A 15,603-nucleotide genomic window follows, 5' to 3' on the forward strand; every position below is an offset into this window, starting at 1 on the left:
TTATTTTCCCACCACTCCAAAGTTTTAATATGTATTGAAGAATCTGGACCAGAAAATGTGTAAAGAGAAGACAAGGAATATCAAAATAACTTATAACAAATTTCTAAAACCTCTCACATATTAAAATTTGTAAGACAAAAATATGATTTACAATACATGTTTGCCATTATGGTATAGATAAGAAAATAGTACCCATACTAAAATTAATTCATCCTACTCATCAAAATTCCTAGTATAAGAGAGAAAATATTCAGATGCTTATAAATAGGTATTCAAAAGTTTCTTTTGGACAACATTCTTTGGTGTTCATAGAACTGCATATATTATTATGTATCTATTTATCATACAGTCTTTTCAGACTATACATTCAGTTTAAATCGGAAATGAAAAAATATAAATTAGATATTATTACAGAAAGTACTTATAGGGTATTTTGATTTCATAGTGCCCAAGGGTTTATGAACAAGATTTACTTATTAAACTTTAAAATAACCACCTAATTCTTTGATATTTCTTTTATAGCGATATGTTTCAGAAATTTTTTTTTTTTAAGTTACATTTTTAGGCAGAAAATTCAACTCTGAGTTGACAGTTATCTATGACTCTCTCCAGTGGCTCTTCCACAGTATATGGAGCTAAATGAAAAGATGAAAAGCCTAGCACTGCTTGGATACCAGCTTAATAAGCAACTTGGAATGCCAGATGCATAACAAGAAGTGGAATATTCTACTTTAGAAGACGACAAGTGAGTGAACAACATGGACACAACTTAGTCTAAGTTCTTTACCCTAATAAAGCAATTATTCATTTGCAAATATTACCAAAAGTAAAAAAAAAAATTTATTTTACAGAGTGGTTGACTTCTGTAACGCATCAAAATCTGTCATGCTGTCCTTCACATTCCCACTGCTGCCTCCTATCAGTGGCTGAGGTCTCTCCCAAGTAATTCAGTTTACATTTAAAGTGGCAACAAGGTTTTACTTAATGGATTTAAGTTATAATTAGAAACCAGTTTTATATACAGAAAGTCCATAAATATAGATCTTTTATTCCTATTTTATCCTAGGGCTATGCAAAAAAGTGACTAAATTTTTTTCATTTGGGTCTTTGTAATAAACATGTTACATACATCATTTACAGTGGAGATGCTTTCTGGCGGAAAGTAAACACACAGAAGTAATTTTGGTCTTCACTTGAATCCATCATTATATGTTCATTTTTGAAGATGATGTGATATTACATCACATTCACTCAAATTTCAGGTTTGCTATTTTACACGTAATTTCAACAATTATTTTACTTGTACAATTAATGCTTCATTCTATATTTAAATTCCTTTAAGAAAGATTCCTTGATCCAACTGTAGGGAGCTTTAAAAATTTTCTCAAAAGCAACAAAATGTTTCTGTACAATTATGTGCAATTTTCTTCCTTCTGGTGGTATTATAAATACCCGGCCTTTTAATCTTCATTGTTCAAACCCCAGCGGTAATTCCCAAGTTATCTCACATGATGTAAGTACCATCTTTATAGTATTTCATGGACTCCATTTGTTTTGTCATAGTCAGAACATCATGAAATCCAGTACTCAGGCCAGACATATGTTGAAAGTATGCTTCTTTTTCCACTTGAATCGTTAAATTGTTTACTCCAGCATCTTTAAGTATTCCTGTAACCTGTTATAAAAATCCATACATTGAAAAGCATTTAGATTAATGCATTTAGTGCACATGGATTAAATAATGAATATCACATTTTAAAAAACAGCCAGTCAGTGATATGTCCTTAAAGTAACATTTATTATTTAGCTGGAAAAATATTACATAGGATCTGTCAGGAGGCCAGTAGCTCACTGAACTCAAGAGGAGTAAAGGAGAACAGCGATTGTTTTTAATTTGGTAGGTCCAGAATAGGGGTACAGGGACTGTTTTCATCCTTATCGCCACCCTGCCAACTTTATTATTATTAACTTAGGACTATTTATAATAACTTATTTCTTGACCATCTGTTGGTAATCAAGGTGGATTACAAATGAACTTTTTTTACATTAACTTAAGCTTGTCCTCCACATAATAAAGATTGACTTTATTTTTACTATTTTTGGTTATAAAACAAATCTAAATGTAAAAAAGAAAGCTGTCCCTGGTCAGCTGTAAGGCTGATATTTTAAAAAAATTAAGTGACAATCGAGCTGTAGAAACTTATAATGTGTACAATTTAACTTATGAATTACCTCAACTGAAATTATTTTTAAAACTTAAGAGGATTACCTGCTGTACTATTCTTTGTTCCAGCACATCAGATGTCACCTGTATATGAATTGTTCCTGCCACAATACTGGCAGAATGACGCCAAAAATGTGGGTCTCGGTATGATATTAATCCTTCAATTTTCTGTAGCTGTCAAATAAAAGGAAAGGTGATATAAATGGACTTGAAAGGCTAATTTACTGAAAACAAAGCAGTCTTTCTGGTCCAGGAACCATTATTAAGCTGATTAAAAACAATAATAATAACAATAGTAAAGAGAGCCTAGAATTTAGAAGGGAATAGGAGGGACAACTACAAGCAAAGATGTCTACAGTACTGACCTGGCAGTGATGCCAGGGAAGGAAGTTTGGAATAGGACGTGAACAGGGTTACACAGGCGCCTTTATACACAATGGGTGCACACCTATTTTTACCTATATAACATGCACTTTACCTGTTTTAAACATCGGATATGTTTAGTGAACTACCTGTTTTCCTTTATACTGATACAAACATTCAAGTATTATTTTATATTTGAGATAGCACATTCAAAAGATAGCCTTCATGTTCAACAATACAGGCTGGTTAAATTCAATGGGAAAAAATTTACAAAGCAGTACAAAACATTTTTTTGGCCGTTTTTAATATTTTTAAAGTATTTTTCATAGAAAAATAACTCTTCAAAAGTATTTCTCTCCAGGTGGTGAAACTAACTATATATATTTTTTCTTTTTTATACTTTAAAACTTTCTGTAATGGATGTATATTAGTTTTGAAGTAAAATACTTTTTTTAGTAGGACATAGTAAAAACTTTTTTTTAATAGATACCAATTATGAGAAAGTGAGAAAACTTTACTAATTTTATTTATGAAACCACTGTGGTTAAAATGTTATACCTTATATATTCTAGATGCCAACTGTTCATCAGCAGATAATAATAAATGGCGAACTACAAGTTGAAATATATTCTATTTGTGTCTGGTTTTTCTATGAATTGCCTGTCCATATTTTCAGTTCATTTTCTATAAGACTGTCGTTTTCATTTTCATCTTGTTTGGCCAACTTAATTTCAAATACTATTTTAAAAGGAAGAAGAATAGTAAGGAAATTATACACAGTACCTTTTCTAAGGCAATATGTAGCTCTTTTTCATATTCTGGTGGCAGCCTCAGAAGTAGAACCTGACAGGCATCTTTAATCAGTGGGACAACACTGAGAAATATTAATACAGCAATAAAAAGAGAACAGAGGGGATCAGCAATGAACCATCCAAACTGCTCTATAAGAATGGTGGATACGATCACACCAATACTGCCGAGTGTGTCTGCCAAAACGTGTAGAAATACACCTACAAGTAAGGTACATAAAATATTAAAAATTAAAGCACATTTAATTTAGTTTTTTATTCATTCTACAAATATCACAAGGTATCTATTATCCACCAGGCACTCTGCTAGGGGCTGGTACTTCCAAATGATTAAACCTCCTCACTTCATCAAGGAATTCATGGCATAGAGGTGAAAGTAAAGATTTGGGCAACTATTAACAAAGTGGTGAGTTTTACGATGGTGTAGTTTGTCTGGGAACGACTCCTAGAAATCATACATGTGCCAACTCTTGACATTACTCAAATTATTTATATTAAAATATCAGAATGGGGAATTCTCTGGGAGTCCAGAAGTTAGGACTCTGCACTTTCACTGTCAAGGGCGCAGGTTCAATCACTTGTTGGGGAACTAAGATCCCATAAGCTGCACAGCACGTCCAAACAAGTATCAGAATAAATACCACATAAATGATAAATACTTCCCCTGTATTATTTTTTTACAGTACAATAAACATTTCCTAATTCTTTTACATGCAAGTGCATAATAACACAGTTTCCCTCGCAACTAATATTTATACAAGTGTTACTATGAAAGGGACTTTATAATTACAATAATTCATTTAAAAAAATTGACATTTATGAACATTTGTGGGCATTTTTGTATAACAGGTGATTTTAGATCTCTTAGCTACAGATTGTTTTTTTTAAAAAAAATTGTACCAGAAGCCCAATTCTTAGTACAGTATCAACTGAGAACAGTTGAAAGGTAGGGCAGTTTTTGGCCAGGACTCACCCCTCATGTTAGCGTTCATGCCTCTGCCTGCAGATCCGTGGCTGTGGCCGTGGCCGTGCCCATGGTCACTGTGTCCATGCGCGTGGTGTGAATGGCTGTGATCAGACGAGTGACAGCTTCCTTGAGAAGCTCCATGGCTATGGTTATGGGCATGGCTAAAGGCACAGATACCAATAAGGTTTACTATCAGCCCTCCAACTGAGACTGGCTAGCAAAAAAGAGGAAAGAAACCTTTAAATTTGTAATTAAAAAAAAAAAATTTGTTATCAAAAACTTACTATACAGCTATACGTTTTTTTTGTTTACAGTTTTGAAAATATAGTAAAACCTCACTAAATTCAAAAAGAAAAAATTTTAAAGTGTGAATTTTAGAATATTTTAGAAGCAGCACTTAAGTTTCAAATACCAAAGTGCTGACAAGTAAAAGGATTTAGGTTTGCTTTAATTAAATGATTAAGAATAAAAGTGTACTTGATTCAGGGTTTATGAATAAATAAATGATGCTCAAGTTTTGTCTTGTTTAAATAAGAGTTTGAAAGTACTGCTTAACTAGAGCATGTATACACTGTACCTGAAATCTCATTTATATTACTAGGTAAATTTCAATACTTTAAAAGACAATGACTGTAATTTACTAATGAGTGGACTCCAAATAAACATAGTCTTATTGTGCCTTAACTATAGTAAGATTTCCCAAAATAAAAAAAAGTGTAATGAAAAAGCATTTTTTCAAAAACAAAGTAAGCGGGATTATCTTGACTTAATGGTGCCACAATAATACCTCAGAGGATAAACAAAGTTACTTACCTTCATTAACACCTCTTACAAGGTGATTTGAAATAGTAGCTCATGGCACTATTTAATTTACATATATCTACAATTTCTCCTTTAGAGAAATCCATATGTTTTATAAAAAGAACATATAAAATTAAGGGCACAGAATATTTTAATTAATTTTCAAAGCTAGTAAGAGACTAGCTTTGTAGTCTGTAGTAAACATGTATAGAACTTATTTACTTCTTCTCACGATTCAGACCATCTGTCTGTCAGATTTAAAAACTTCAGTCAGCTTTATGATCCTGAAGAGTGTTAATGAATTTTGAATGAAATAAAATACTGTTTGCAGAGACTTCATTAGATCATAAATACTCTCCTCTGTTGAGAAATACTTCATTTTTCTGTATTTCATCAGAATGAAAAAAAATAACAAAGTGAAAGGCCCCTCTAATTCTGCCCTCTAAGAGTTAGTCTCTCCTAAGAGGATGGTGTATATTCTATGCACAATACTAATATACATATATATATATATATACCTTTTAAAAATCAGTAACAGGATCATATTCAATACTATTTTATATTTTTTTTCACTTAGTACATACTGTAAATATTTTTCATGCCAGCATATATTGATATACCTTTCTTTTTAGTAGGTGTGTATTATTCTATTGGATGAGTGCCATTTAACTAGTCCTTTCATTGGTGAACACTGTTTTTCTTTTTTCCCTGCCATTGTACCATTATAAACAATGGTACAATGAATGGTGCACCCCTACACCCTTGTGTGAATATTTCTGTAGCAAATATTAAAGGTCAAAGATATAAGCATTTAAAAATCCAAAATATATATCCAAATTACAATTCAAAAACATTTACTATATGCTTCCATCAACAAGATTCATAATTGTTTTTAGTCATTTAATGATTAATAACAGACTGTAAAAAAAGAATATATATATATATTACTGAATCACTTTGTGGTAGATCTAAAACTAACATAACATTATAATAAAAATTCTACTATATTACAAAAAAAAATCCCTACCAATTAATAGTTGGCTTTCTATTATAAGCCAGGTGCTAAAATTTAAGAGTTAATATACACAATTCAGGTCCTGAAAATACATCTTAATTGTGGAAGAATGACAAATTAAACAACAGCTTTAAGTCCGTGTTGCTATAAGAAGACTGCACAGATACAATGGGAATATTCAAAAAGGGAAATCTAACATACTTTGTGGTGCAAAGAGAGGGATGAAGGGAAGGTATCCCACCAGAGGAGACATTAGAAGTAAAGGCTAAAAGGGCAGAATGTGGGAAAGGTATGAGAACTACAAGGAAAAGCACATGTAAAGGTTAAGGGGCACAGGGAGAACATTAAAAGTTACCATAGCACTAATTTAGAGTAATAAAGTCTTTGCAAATTTCCTCAGGTACCTAAAAACACATCTTCAAACAAAAACATTTAATAAGGCAGAAAAAAAATCTATGTTTTAGAATGTCATCTAATATTCTGACTACCAATGTACTGGAGAAAGGTGTATTAATTTCTAAGAGTCAGCAGTGTAAATATAAATAGCAAGATAGGAAGTTATGTTGAGTTAAATAAAAAAAAAAATAAAACCTTGTTAGGTCAATAATTACAAGTAGTTAAACAGTAGGGAAAAAGCTGCATGAGTAGAAACTAAGTAGTAAAATGAAAAGACTTACTGTTAACATGTGTGTGTCTAATTCCGGAGGATCAATTAACCTAGCCACCGACTCCATAAACACAAAGAAAGCTATTACCACTAGAAAAAGCCCGTTAATAAATCCAGAGAGAATTTCTATTCGGCCATACCTAAAAATGGAGAATATATTTTTAGAAAAGGAAGTTGACAAATGAAGTATTTTTAAAATATAAACATTATTATGTTATAAATGAGGAAATGAGTCCAGATTTTCAACTACACAAACAGTAAGACTTGAAAATTACCAAGATTTTAAATATCATACTACTGCTGGAAGGTTTATATGTTTTTTGGGATTTTATGTGTTTATCAAAGGCCTTCTTCAGTGTCCCCTCTTATATAAAGATGTCCTAATTTCTTAGCAAGAAGTTACTTTTCTCTCTTTCAAGACTTTGATGTTCTCTGTATCTGTCACAACACACAGATTCAACTTGTATCAAGATTTTTTGTATCTTTGGCTCATTCATCTTTCAAAATATAAACAGCTGAAAATAAGCTGAATTTATTAACCTATTTACAGTAGGTCTTTATCAAAATACTCTGAACAAATCAGGGATTCTAGTATTCACTGAATGATTCACTTAATGAAAGGATACTGCATGCATAATCACTTCAAAGTTTGAATTCTCTTCCTAACAGCAAAGACGTGAATGATCATGCACATTCCATGACCTCAAAGAAACACCGCTGGCCAAACAGCTCACTATTTAACTGATTTTTGCTACCTATCTATGAGAAGGATTTGTCAGGGAGTATGGTCTTAAGCTTACTGCCATTCAGTATTTATCAAATGCTTGGTTTATTTCCTCTTATCTACTTTAAAGAAAAATTAGGCTTTGAAAAATTAAATTTGTATTCAAGGTAGTAGAATTTTATCCCATGAGATGGAATTTGCTATTAACACAAGCCTTGATAGTCAGTGTACTTACCCATAGGAAAAAATCCGAGTTGCTTTCCATCTGCTCATCAGGGCTGCAAAAAGTCCCATGACCAAAGCAGAGCAGTCAAAGAGCATGTGAAATCCATCCGAGATCAAACCCAGACTATTGGTCAACACACCATAGAACAATTCCACAAAGGTAAAAAGCTAAAACATGTTCCAAAACAAAACAAAAAACAACAACAGGGGAATAGTTTTTATTTCCCCAAAAAACAATTGGGAAATACTGTTTTAAGATAAATTTATCAGAATTTGATCATAAGGAATTTAATGCTTAATTACCCAAAGCTTACTTGAAGATATACTGCCTCTTTCATTACTTAACTGATTCTCAAACAAGAAATCTCATTTCATATAAATGGTAAGAAATCATGCTAAATCAGATATGTCCATCTTATAAATTATTTAAAAGGAGATAGCTTTATCTACATGTCTGTAGAACTCAATAAACTAGATTAGAAAATGTTAGCAATCTGGTTGGGAGTGAGATCCCATAAGGAGTACATTAGAATCTTTATAAGCTACTCTATTGATTTGAATGGCACATGAAACCAATGTCTCTAAAATACCTCAAAAGTGTTTAAGCAGTATGAATATGATCCTGGAATCTTTCTACTAGAGAAAATATTTTAGCCCACCTCTAACTATTAAAATTATTTGGGAATAACAAAAATTACACCAGAACGGTCAAAATTAAAAGATTAAGCCTTCAAAAAGAAAAAAAAAAAAGCTTAAGCTTTCAAGATATGCCACTAATATTTAAAACTCTTACCAGATTCAAACACAAGAAGTAAAAGATCTGCCTAGAGTCATTTTCCTCAAGAATTTGTTTTAGTGATTCCTTAATAAACCTAGGGATGGACTGGGAACTATGCTGAAAAGCGTCACCCATGAAGTTATAAAGAGGTGTTCCTTCAGGAGAATATCCAACGAGGGTACCTTTCTGTCCTTTCTTAGAAGGAGATGATAAGATGTTGGCAGCTAAAAAAAGGAAAAAAAAAAAAAAAAAAATATATATATATATACACACACACACATATATTACAAAAATTTAAAAAGTTTAACCTACAGAACCCAACAGTATCTCTCAGCACTTATGTAAGCACTGAACACACTCCCCAGTTGAATGAATGAGCCGCTAGGGGAAATGCTCACATAAGGTGAAGAACACAGCGCTGACCACCACTCCTCCAGAAAGCACGTGCTCCGTGCCCTCCTGGAGTGCTGCTCTGTCCACAGCCCGGAGTTGGCCTGCTATCGGATGTGTCCAAAACTTTCCAAACAGTAGAGCGCTGATAAAAATGGGAAAGGATCCATAGCGGGCACATTTGGAAACTTCCATTTTGACTGAACAAATGGACTCGACATAGAAATCCAGGATCATGACAAAAAAAATAACCGTTGAGAAAGGCATAATGAGAGAAAACCAAGAATCGACTTTACTCTGGAAATTAAAAAAAAAAAAAGTTAATACCATATGGGTATAAAGTTCACATCTTATATTTCAGTTAATCCGTTTATGTGTACACAAGTATTTCCATGATTCAATACAACTTGTAAAATGACAAAATATGAGTTATAAGATATTGGCACATTTTCCTTGTATTCCCCAAAGTATTAAAAAAAAGAAGCACTATGGTTTAATAATTTTATAAATACTTGGTGATGTACAATCCTTGGGTTTTTGGTTAAGTATTAAATTATTCTGGGTAGTATTTAACTGATTCCTTCAGGCCACAGGGATGGGAGGGGTATATAAATGTAACAGTACTTGATTTGTATTTCCTATAAACAATAAAGTTAACTCTAAAAAATTTTCAAAACCTATAAAGAAAATACAAAGAAATTTAAGCCACTTGCAGCATCAAACTGAAATAAAATATAATGTATTGAACTAAAATCTATAAGTAATAGTAATTTATTTTACTTATTACCAATAAATTCCTGCTCTTACCTCAGTTGTCACAGAAAGAACAATGACCCATGGGCATAAGAGAAGTACAGAAACGATTTGGGATAAAGCTTGAAGACGTTTGGCTCCACCAACATCTATAGAGAGTTTTCTGGAAGCTGTATGAAAACCAACTTTACAACACAAAGCCAGTACTAGCAACAATACTCCACCCTGTGAGAAAAGTAGATAAATCTTAATAGAAGAGTTCAATACTTAAGCTTTAAATACATAATATTTAAAGAAGTGGAGCTAGCATGTTTTTTTCATAACCCAAATTACTGAACTACTTAAATGGTTGGCAGTATTGTAAATAATTTTAAATGCACTTTTAAAGTTATTGTTGCTTTAACTTTTCAGAATCTCTCATGTTAAGAACAAAGAAAAGAAAACATACCTTGTGATCTGCCACACCTAAGAAGGCAATGGCTGTGTAAAGCATGTGGGTTAGAGCACTGTCATGATGTCCTTCAGCTAAGTGAGCTGGAGTAAAGGAAAAAAATTTAACTCTTTGAATCCTGAAGTCCTCCTGGAATTTACCTACTATTTTGGGTTGACTATTTATTAGTCTGAGGGCCCCAAACCTGACTATCCTCAATAATGTTTCCCTTAAAAACAAAATAAAATAATGAAAAAATTAATTTAGGGAACATGATTTGTAAATTAGAATGGCTTGTATATACTTCTTTTGTTGTCTCCAAGACAAGTATAATAGTGCTTAAGGCATAGTTGTTAAATTTTAGTACATAACCTCCTAAAGACATATGCATGCATACTAGAACAAAGTGATGAGAACAAGGAACCTCCTTAGACCACTCCTACCTGATTCAATTAAGGTTGATCTTTTGGAATGCCATGTAAAACTCAGTCCTAAATCTGCTTCTTAGTCATTGATAGCATAAGCCTCAGCAAAATAAGCAGCAAGCAAAAGAGGGTAGGGTGGGCAACAGTTCTTTAACAGTCAACCCAAAGTTTTGCAAAAGTATGCCATTCTCTTTCACTGTAACACAGTAAACTGGTCTTAGTTAATGAATAGGTTTTAGGGCAGTATCAATCACCAGAAGATTCAAAACTGGTGTTCTGAGACCTGCTAATGGAGAGGGCTAAGGTAACTAAAGGGTATGTGGATAGGAAAGAACAAGCCATGTCTGCAGAGGAAAATGAGTAGATATATTTGATTGGAAGTTGGGTTTAGTCAGTATAAGAGAGGAGTGGGGGGCTGAGTTGGAAATAGTTTAGAGCAAGACAGTGAATACCAGATTAAGGAATTTAAACTTCTTTCAGGTAAGAAGATGCCAAAGGTTTTTGCATTTAATTTCAAAAAAGTTTATATTTAATAACTGCCACTGCCTTCTAAAGGGAGCATTTAAATTGTTAAATTACAAGGGAGCAAACAGATTGATTTTGTTGAGTGAGTAAATCATACATATATATGTATACACATACATACATTAGCGCCACAACATTCTAAAATTCTTTCATTGTCCCAAAATTGCTGAAAATTTAGGGTGCTTTAAAAGATATTTAACTTAGAACAAATTTATTCACTATTTGAATACTGATTTAGAATACCTACATTAATCTATGAAAGTTTCATTCACGATTGATTAGTTTAATTCAGTTACTCCTTCTTTCCCATTCTGCCAGTCTTCTGTTTTTCTGTAAGACTAAAAAACTCCCATCTTCTGCAAAAGGATACGGTGTTCAGCCATTTTAGCCATGAGATCATCATTGTCGAAAAGCAACAGGCAAATCACAGCAATAATGAAAAAAGCAGCCCCCCTTGTCTGAAAATGAAGAGAATAATACCAAGAGTGGCTTTTTCAAGTGTTGATTTTTAAGACCATGACTATACAAATGCTAAAGAAAATTTTTTCAAATACCTATTTAAAGATAAAATAACATTTGACATTAAAATCTTTATACTATACAATGTAAATTTATAGTATTAACAGTAAGATGCAAAAGTAAAGAGCTCCCATAAATTCTGCAGTATGTTTTCAGGGCACTTTAAGACACTTAATAATGACAACTTCAGTTGTGTCTTTGCTACTGTGAATAGGGATATTTCCATGCACAAACTGTTACATGTTCACAGAACTAATCTTCTTAAATGTTACTTTGCTTCTGTCTGAAAAGCCCAAGTAGCTAAGGAATAATTAGTAGTGACATTTTATTCTATAACATGCAACAGTTATAGTGAAGACAGTTGATATACAATAATATCAGTACTCTACTTATCATTCTTCTAGGGAAAAAGAACTAAGAGGACATGTTATGAAAATCAGCAGTCAACTCTAATATCTAGTAAAGGTTTATACACACTTCTTAAGTTCTCATTCCAGGAAAGGATTTTGATAAAAGACAATTACAGGAAGGACATACTATCCAGGTTTACGCAAATACTTCAGAATTTTTCACACACAAGCAATCTAAATAGCACTACTGTACATTCTCTAGTTATAAATTTACAGGTGTAATACCAGGTACTTTCAGAAAATAAAAATGTTAAGTGCAAAATGAGGATTTTTGTTCATTACAAGATAACCACTGTACTTGATAAATTCCCTATTAGTGTGGTAGGTATTTTGACAAAGTCAGTATACATAAGCCATACAATTTAAAATTTCCTAATTTTCATTGAATCAGGACATGGTAGATTAACAATACCCAAACATGGAGACTATAACTTAAGACTTTTGTTGCAAAGAGGGCACTGAGGATTCTGTAGTACTTCACAGTCAGAACTAAAAAAAAAAAAACACCACAGTTCTGGTTAGATGCCTAGATTCATTACCGACACTAACGAGAGGACATGTAAGATCTATACTCTCCTTTTAGTGCAGTAAAATTTTTAATGTTTTAAAGTCATTTGTTAATGGCACCCCACTCCAGTACTCTTGCCTGGAGAATCCCATGGACGGAGGAGCCTGGTAGACTACAGTCCATGGGGTCACGAAGAGTCGGACACGACTTAGCGACTTCACTTTGACTTTTCACTTTCATGCATTGGAGAAGGAAATGGCAACCCACTCCAGTGTTCTTGCCTGGAGAATCCCAGGGACAGAGGAGCCTGTTGGGCTGCCGACTATGGGGTTGCACAGAGTCGGACACGACTGACGTGACTTAGCAGTAGCAGCAGCAGCAGTATTTATTTTATGAGTTGTCTTTGTCCTTAGCTCATTTATGTTGAAGATCTTCAGCATTTTTTTAAACTATTTGAGTGATGTGAGTATATATTTAATGTAAAATTTTGTGGCAATTTGTTACCATTGTTAGTTTGCACAATTATTTTTCAAATATTTTTATTTATTTATTCTTTTGTCTGTGCCACATGGGATCCTAGTTCCCCTCCCAGGAAAGCGTCCCCTGCAGTGGAAGCTCGGAGTCTTAACCACCGGACTGCCAGGGAAGTCCCTGCACAATGGTATCTGTTATGCAGATGTTTGTAATCATTATGAAGTCACAAGTACGGGTTTTCTCTTTTTTTTGACATTGATTTTGGAGTACGCTGTGAGTACACTTAACATTTCTCTGATTTTTTGACATTGATTTTGGAGTACGCTGATTGATTTTGATTTTGACATTTCTCTGATTTTTTGACATTGATTTTGGAGTACGCTGTGAGTACACTTAACATTTATTTTGGAATACTCTGTGAGTGAAGGGAAAAGATTAAATAGTAGCATATACTTTAATACCCATAGATCCAATCTGAAATGTACAAGCTGGGCGGACTCACTTTGCTCTACTTGGCATATTGCTTTGGTCACTTTATTTTATTCACTACTGAGCCAGAAAGTCCCTTTCAGAAAAGAGACTGTTATAGCTTATTTGCCTTTATTTCTCCTTTCCTGTGTAACACAGGAAGCATTTAATTTGGTAAGTAAAAGTATTGTAGCTGCAAGAACTTTTAATTGCATATTGATAAATTTACTAAAAATAAATTAATACTTAAATTATATAAGATGAATACGGTTGCCTACTTGGCAAATGTTCATCAAACTTTAAATATAACAAGTTTTTAGGGACATCTTTTCCAAAAATGATGTACAGGAGTTAAGAATGAAATAGGGGAGGGCTCGGGTAAAGCATGAAGGAGATGTTTGCAGTGATTGATCAGTTCTGTATCTTTGACTATCGTGATGGTTAAACAAATCTAAACACACACATACATACACACACACACACACACACACACACACACACAGAGTGTATGTAAAACTGGTGAAATCGGAATACTGTCTATGGGTTGTACTGATGTCAGTTTCCTGGTTTTGACAGCGTACTTGAGCTGGTAAGAAGCTACTGCTGACACTGAGTGAAGCCACAGGGACCTCTCTGACTGTATTGGCAGCCTCCTAGGCTTCCCAGGTGGCTCAGTGGTAAAGAATCTGCCTGCAGTGCAGGAGACAGGAGATGTGGGTTCAATCCCTGGGTCAGGAAGATCCCTTGGAGGAGGAAGTGGCAACCCACTCCAGTATTCTTGCCTGGAAAATTCCATGGACAGAGCAGCCTGGCAGGCTGCAGCCCATGGGGTTTCGAGGAGTCGGACATGACTTAGTACACACACACACACATATGCAGGAATTTATAATGATTTCAAAATAAACAGTAAAAAATAGAACACTTGTGAGAAAAATTTATAATTAGCAAAAAGCCTCTACATTCTTTTAAATGGGAAAGGATATACTATTTTATTGCCTTGGATAATATTTTACTTGTATACTTTCAATTTTCAAATAACGGAAAATTCTACCTTTGCTGGTCCTCCTCCAGAACTAGTGAACAAAACACTGAGCAGTGAGATGACAACAATATCACTGTGCTCGAAAAGCAGCAAGGTCCTACAAACAAAACACCGTGATTCATGAAGTATGTCTGATCTGTATCAGGGAGCAGGAATTCAACCGATTAAGGGAGAAGAACAAACATCTTTCCCCTTGATTTCATAAACCATTATGGAAAAAATAAACATGCACAGCTGCCCTGGAAAACATTCTGGCATTAAGTATCTTAGAAGGTTGTAACTACAAATATCTAATAATACTACTTGTAGGATTATATCATACATATTTCTTATATACATGTACCAGGAAACACTTGTAAGATACCAGCATTGTTTGCGATATCCCTAAGCTGGAAACAACCTTTCTACTCACTGATGAGAGAATGGGTAATATAATATAGAATGTATCCATTCAAAGGACTATTACACAGTGGTAAAAATGAAGGAAATTCCATGAATATACACAAATTCTAAGAAATACAGAATTGTATACTTTAGAAGTGCTGCAGACTGAATGTTTGTGTCCCCCTCCCTTCCCTAAGGTTAAACTCAATCCCCAACATGACGGTATTAGGAGGTAAGGAACACCTTTGAGAGGTGCTTAAGGTTATGAGGGTGAAACCCTCATAAATGAGATTAAAGTCTTTATAAAAAGAGACCAAAGGGAGCGCCCTTGCCCCTTCTGCTATGTCAGGTTACAGTGAAGAAACAAGATGGCTTTCTATGAACCAGGAAGAGGTCTCTCATCACACATCCAGTCACCTGTACCTTGATCCTGGCCTTCCTGGCCTCCAGAATCGTAAGAAACAAATGTGCCTTTTTTTAAAGTCACCCAGCCCATGGTATTTTTGTTACAGCAGCCCAAATGGACTGAGACAAAAAGAGCGAATTTTATGGTATATGAATTATATTTCAAAAAGCTAACATAAAACTCAAAGAACTATTACACATATGTGTATATATACACACACTACATGCATCAAAATGAGCAAATCTCAAACATAACACTGAATGTAAAAAATAGGCTGCACAGAAGTACACGCAATG

The 15,603-nt window shown here is 33.7% G+C and overlaps 1 protein-coding gene across 1 annotated transcript in view; it reads right to left on the reverse strand.

Annotated features, from left to right (window-relative positions):
* Window positions 1-15,603, reverse strand: part of SLC30A5 (solute carrier family 30 member 5) — a 33,738-nt gene continuing 18,135 nt past the window's right edge. The window contains exons 5-16 of the mRNA XM_006058942.4: window positions 14,527-14,614; window positions 11,467-11,554; window positions 10,165-10,241; window positions 9,771-9,941; window positions 8,972-9,260; window positions 8,589-8,797; window positions 7,806-7,963; window positions 6,857-6,986; window positions 4,370-4,577; window positions 3,371-3,597; window positions 2,270-2,398; window positions 1-1,675 (exon numbers count right to left, since the gene is read on the reverse strand). Of these exons, the coding sequence (XP_006059004.2) occupies window positions 1,505-1,675; window positions 2,270-2,398; window positions 3,371-3,597; window positions 4,370-4,577; window positions 6,857-6,986; window positions 7,806-7,963; window positions 8,589-8,797; window positions 8,972-9,260; window positions 9,771-9,941; window positions 10,165-10,241; window positions 11,467-11,554; window positions 14,527-14,614 (1,945 nt within the window). The 3' untranslated portion in view covers window positions 1-1,504. The remainder of the gene's footprint in view (window positions 1,676-2,269; window positions 2,399-3,370; window positions 3,598-4,369; window positions 4,578-6,856; window positions 6,987-7,805; window positions 7,964-8,588; window positions 8,798-8,971; window positions 9,261-9,770; window positions 9,942-10,164; window positions 10,242-11,466; window positions 11,555-14,526; window positions 14,615-15,603) is intronic.

The sequence above is a fragment of the Bubalus bubalis genome, chromosome 19 (genome assembly GCF_019923935.1).
Source record: "Bubalus bubalis isolate 160015118507 breed Murrah chromosome 19, NDDB_SH_1, whole genome shotgun sequence".
In the NCBI taxonomy this organism is placed as follows: Eukaryota; Metazoa; Chordata; class Mammalia; order Artiodactyla; family Bovidae; genus Bubalus; species Bubalus bubalis.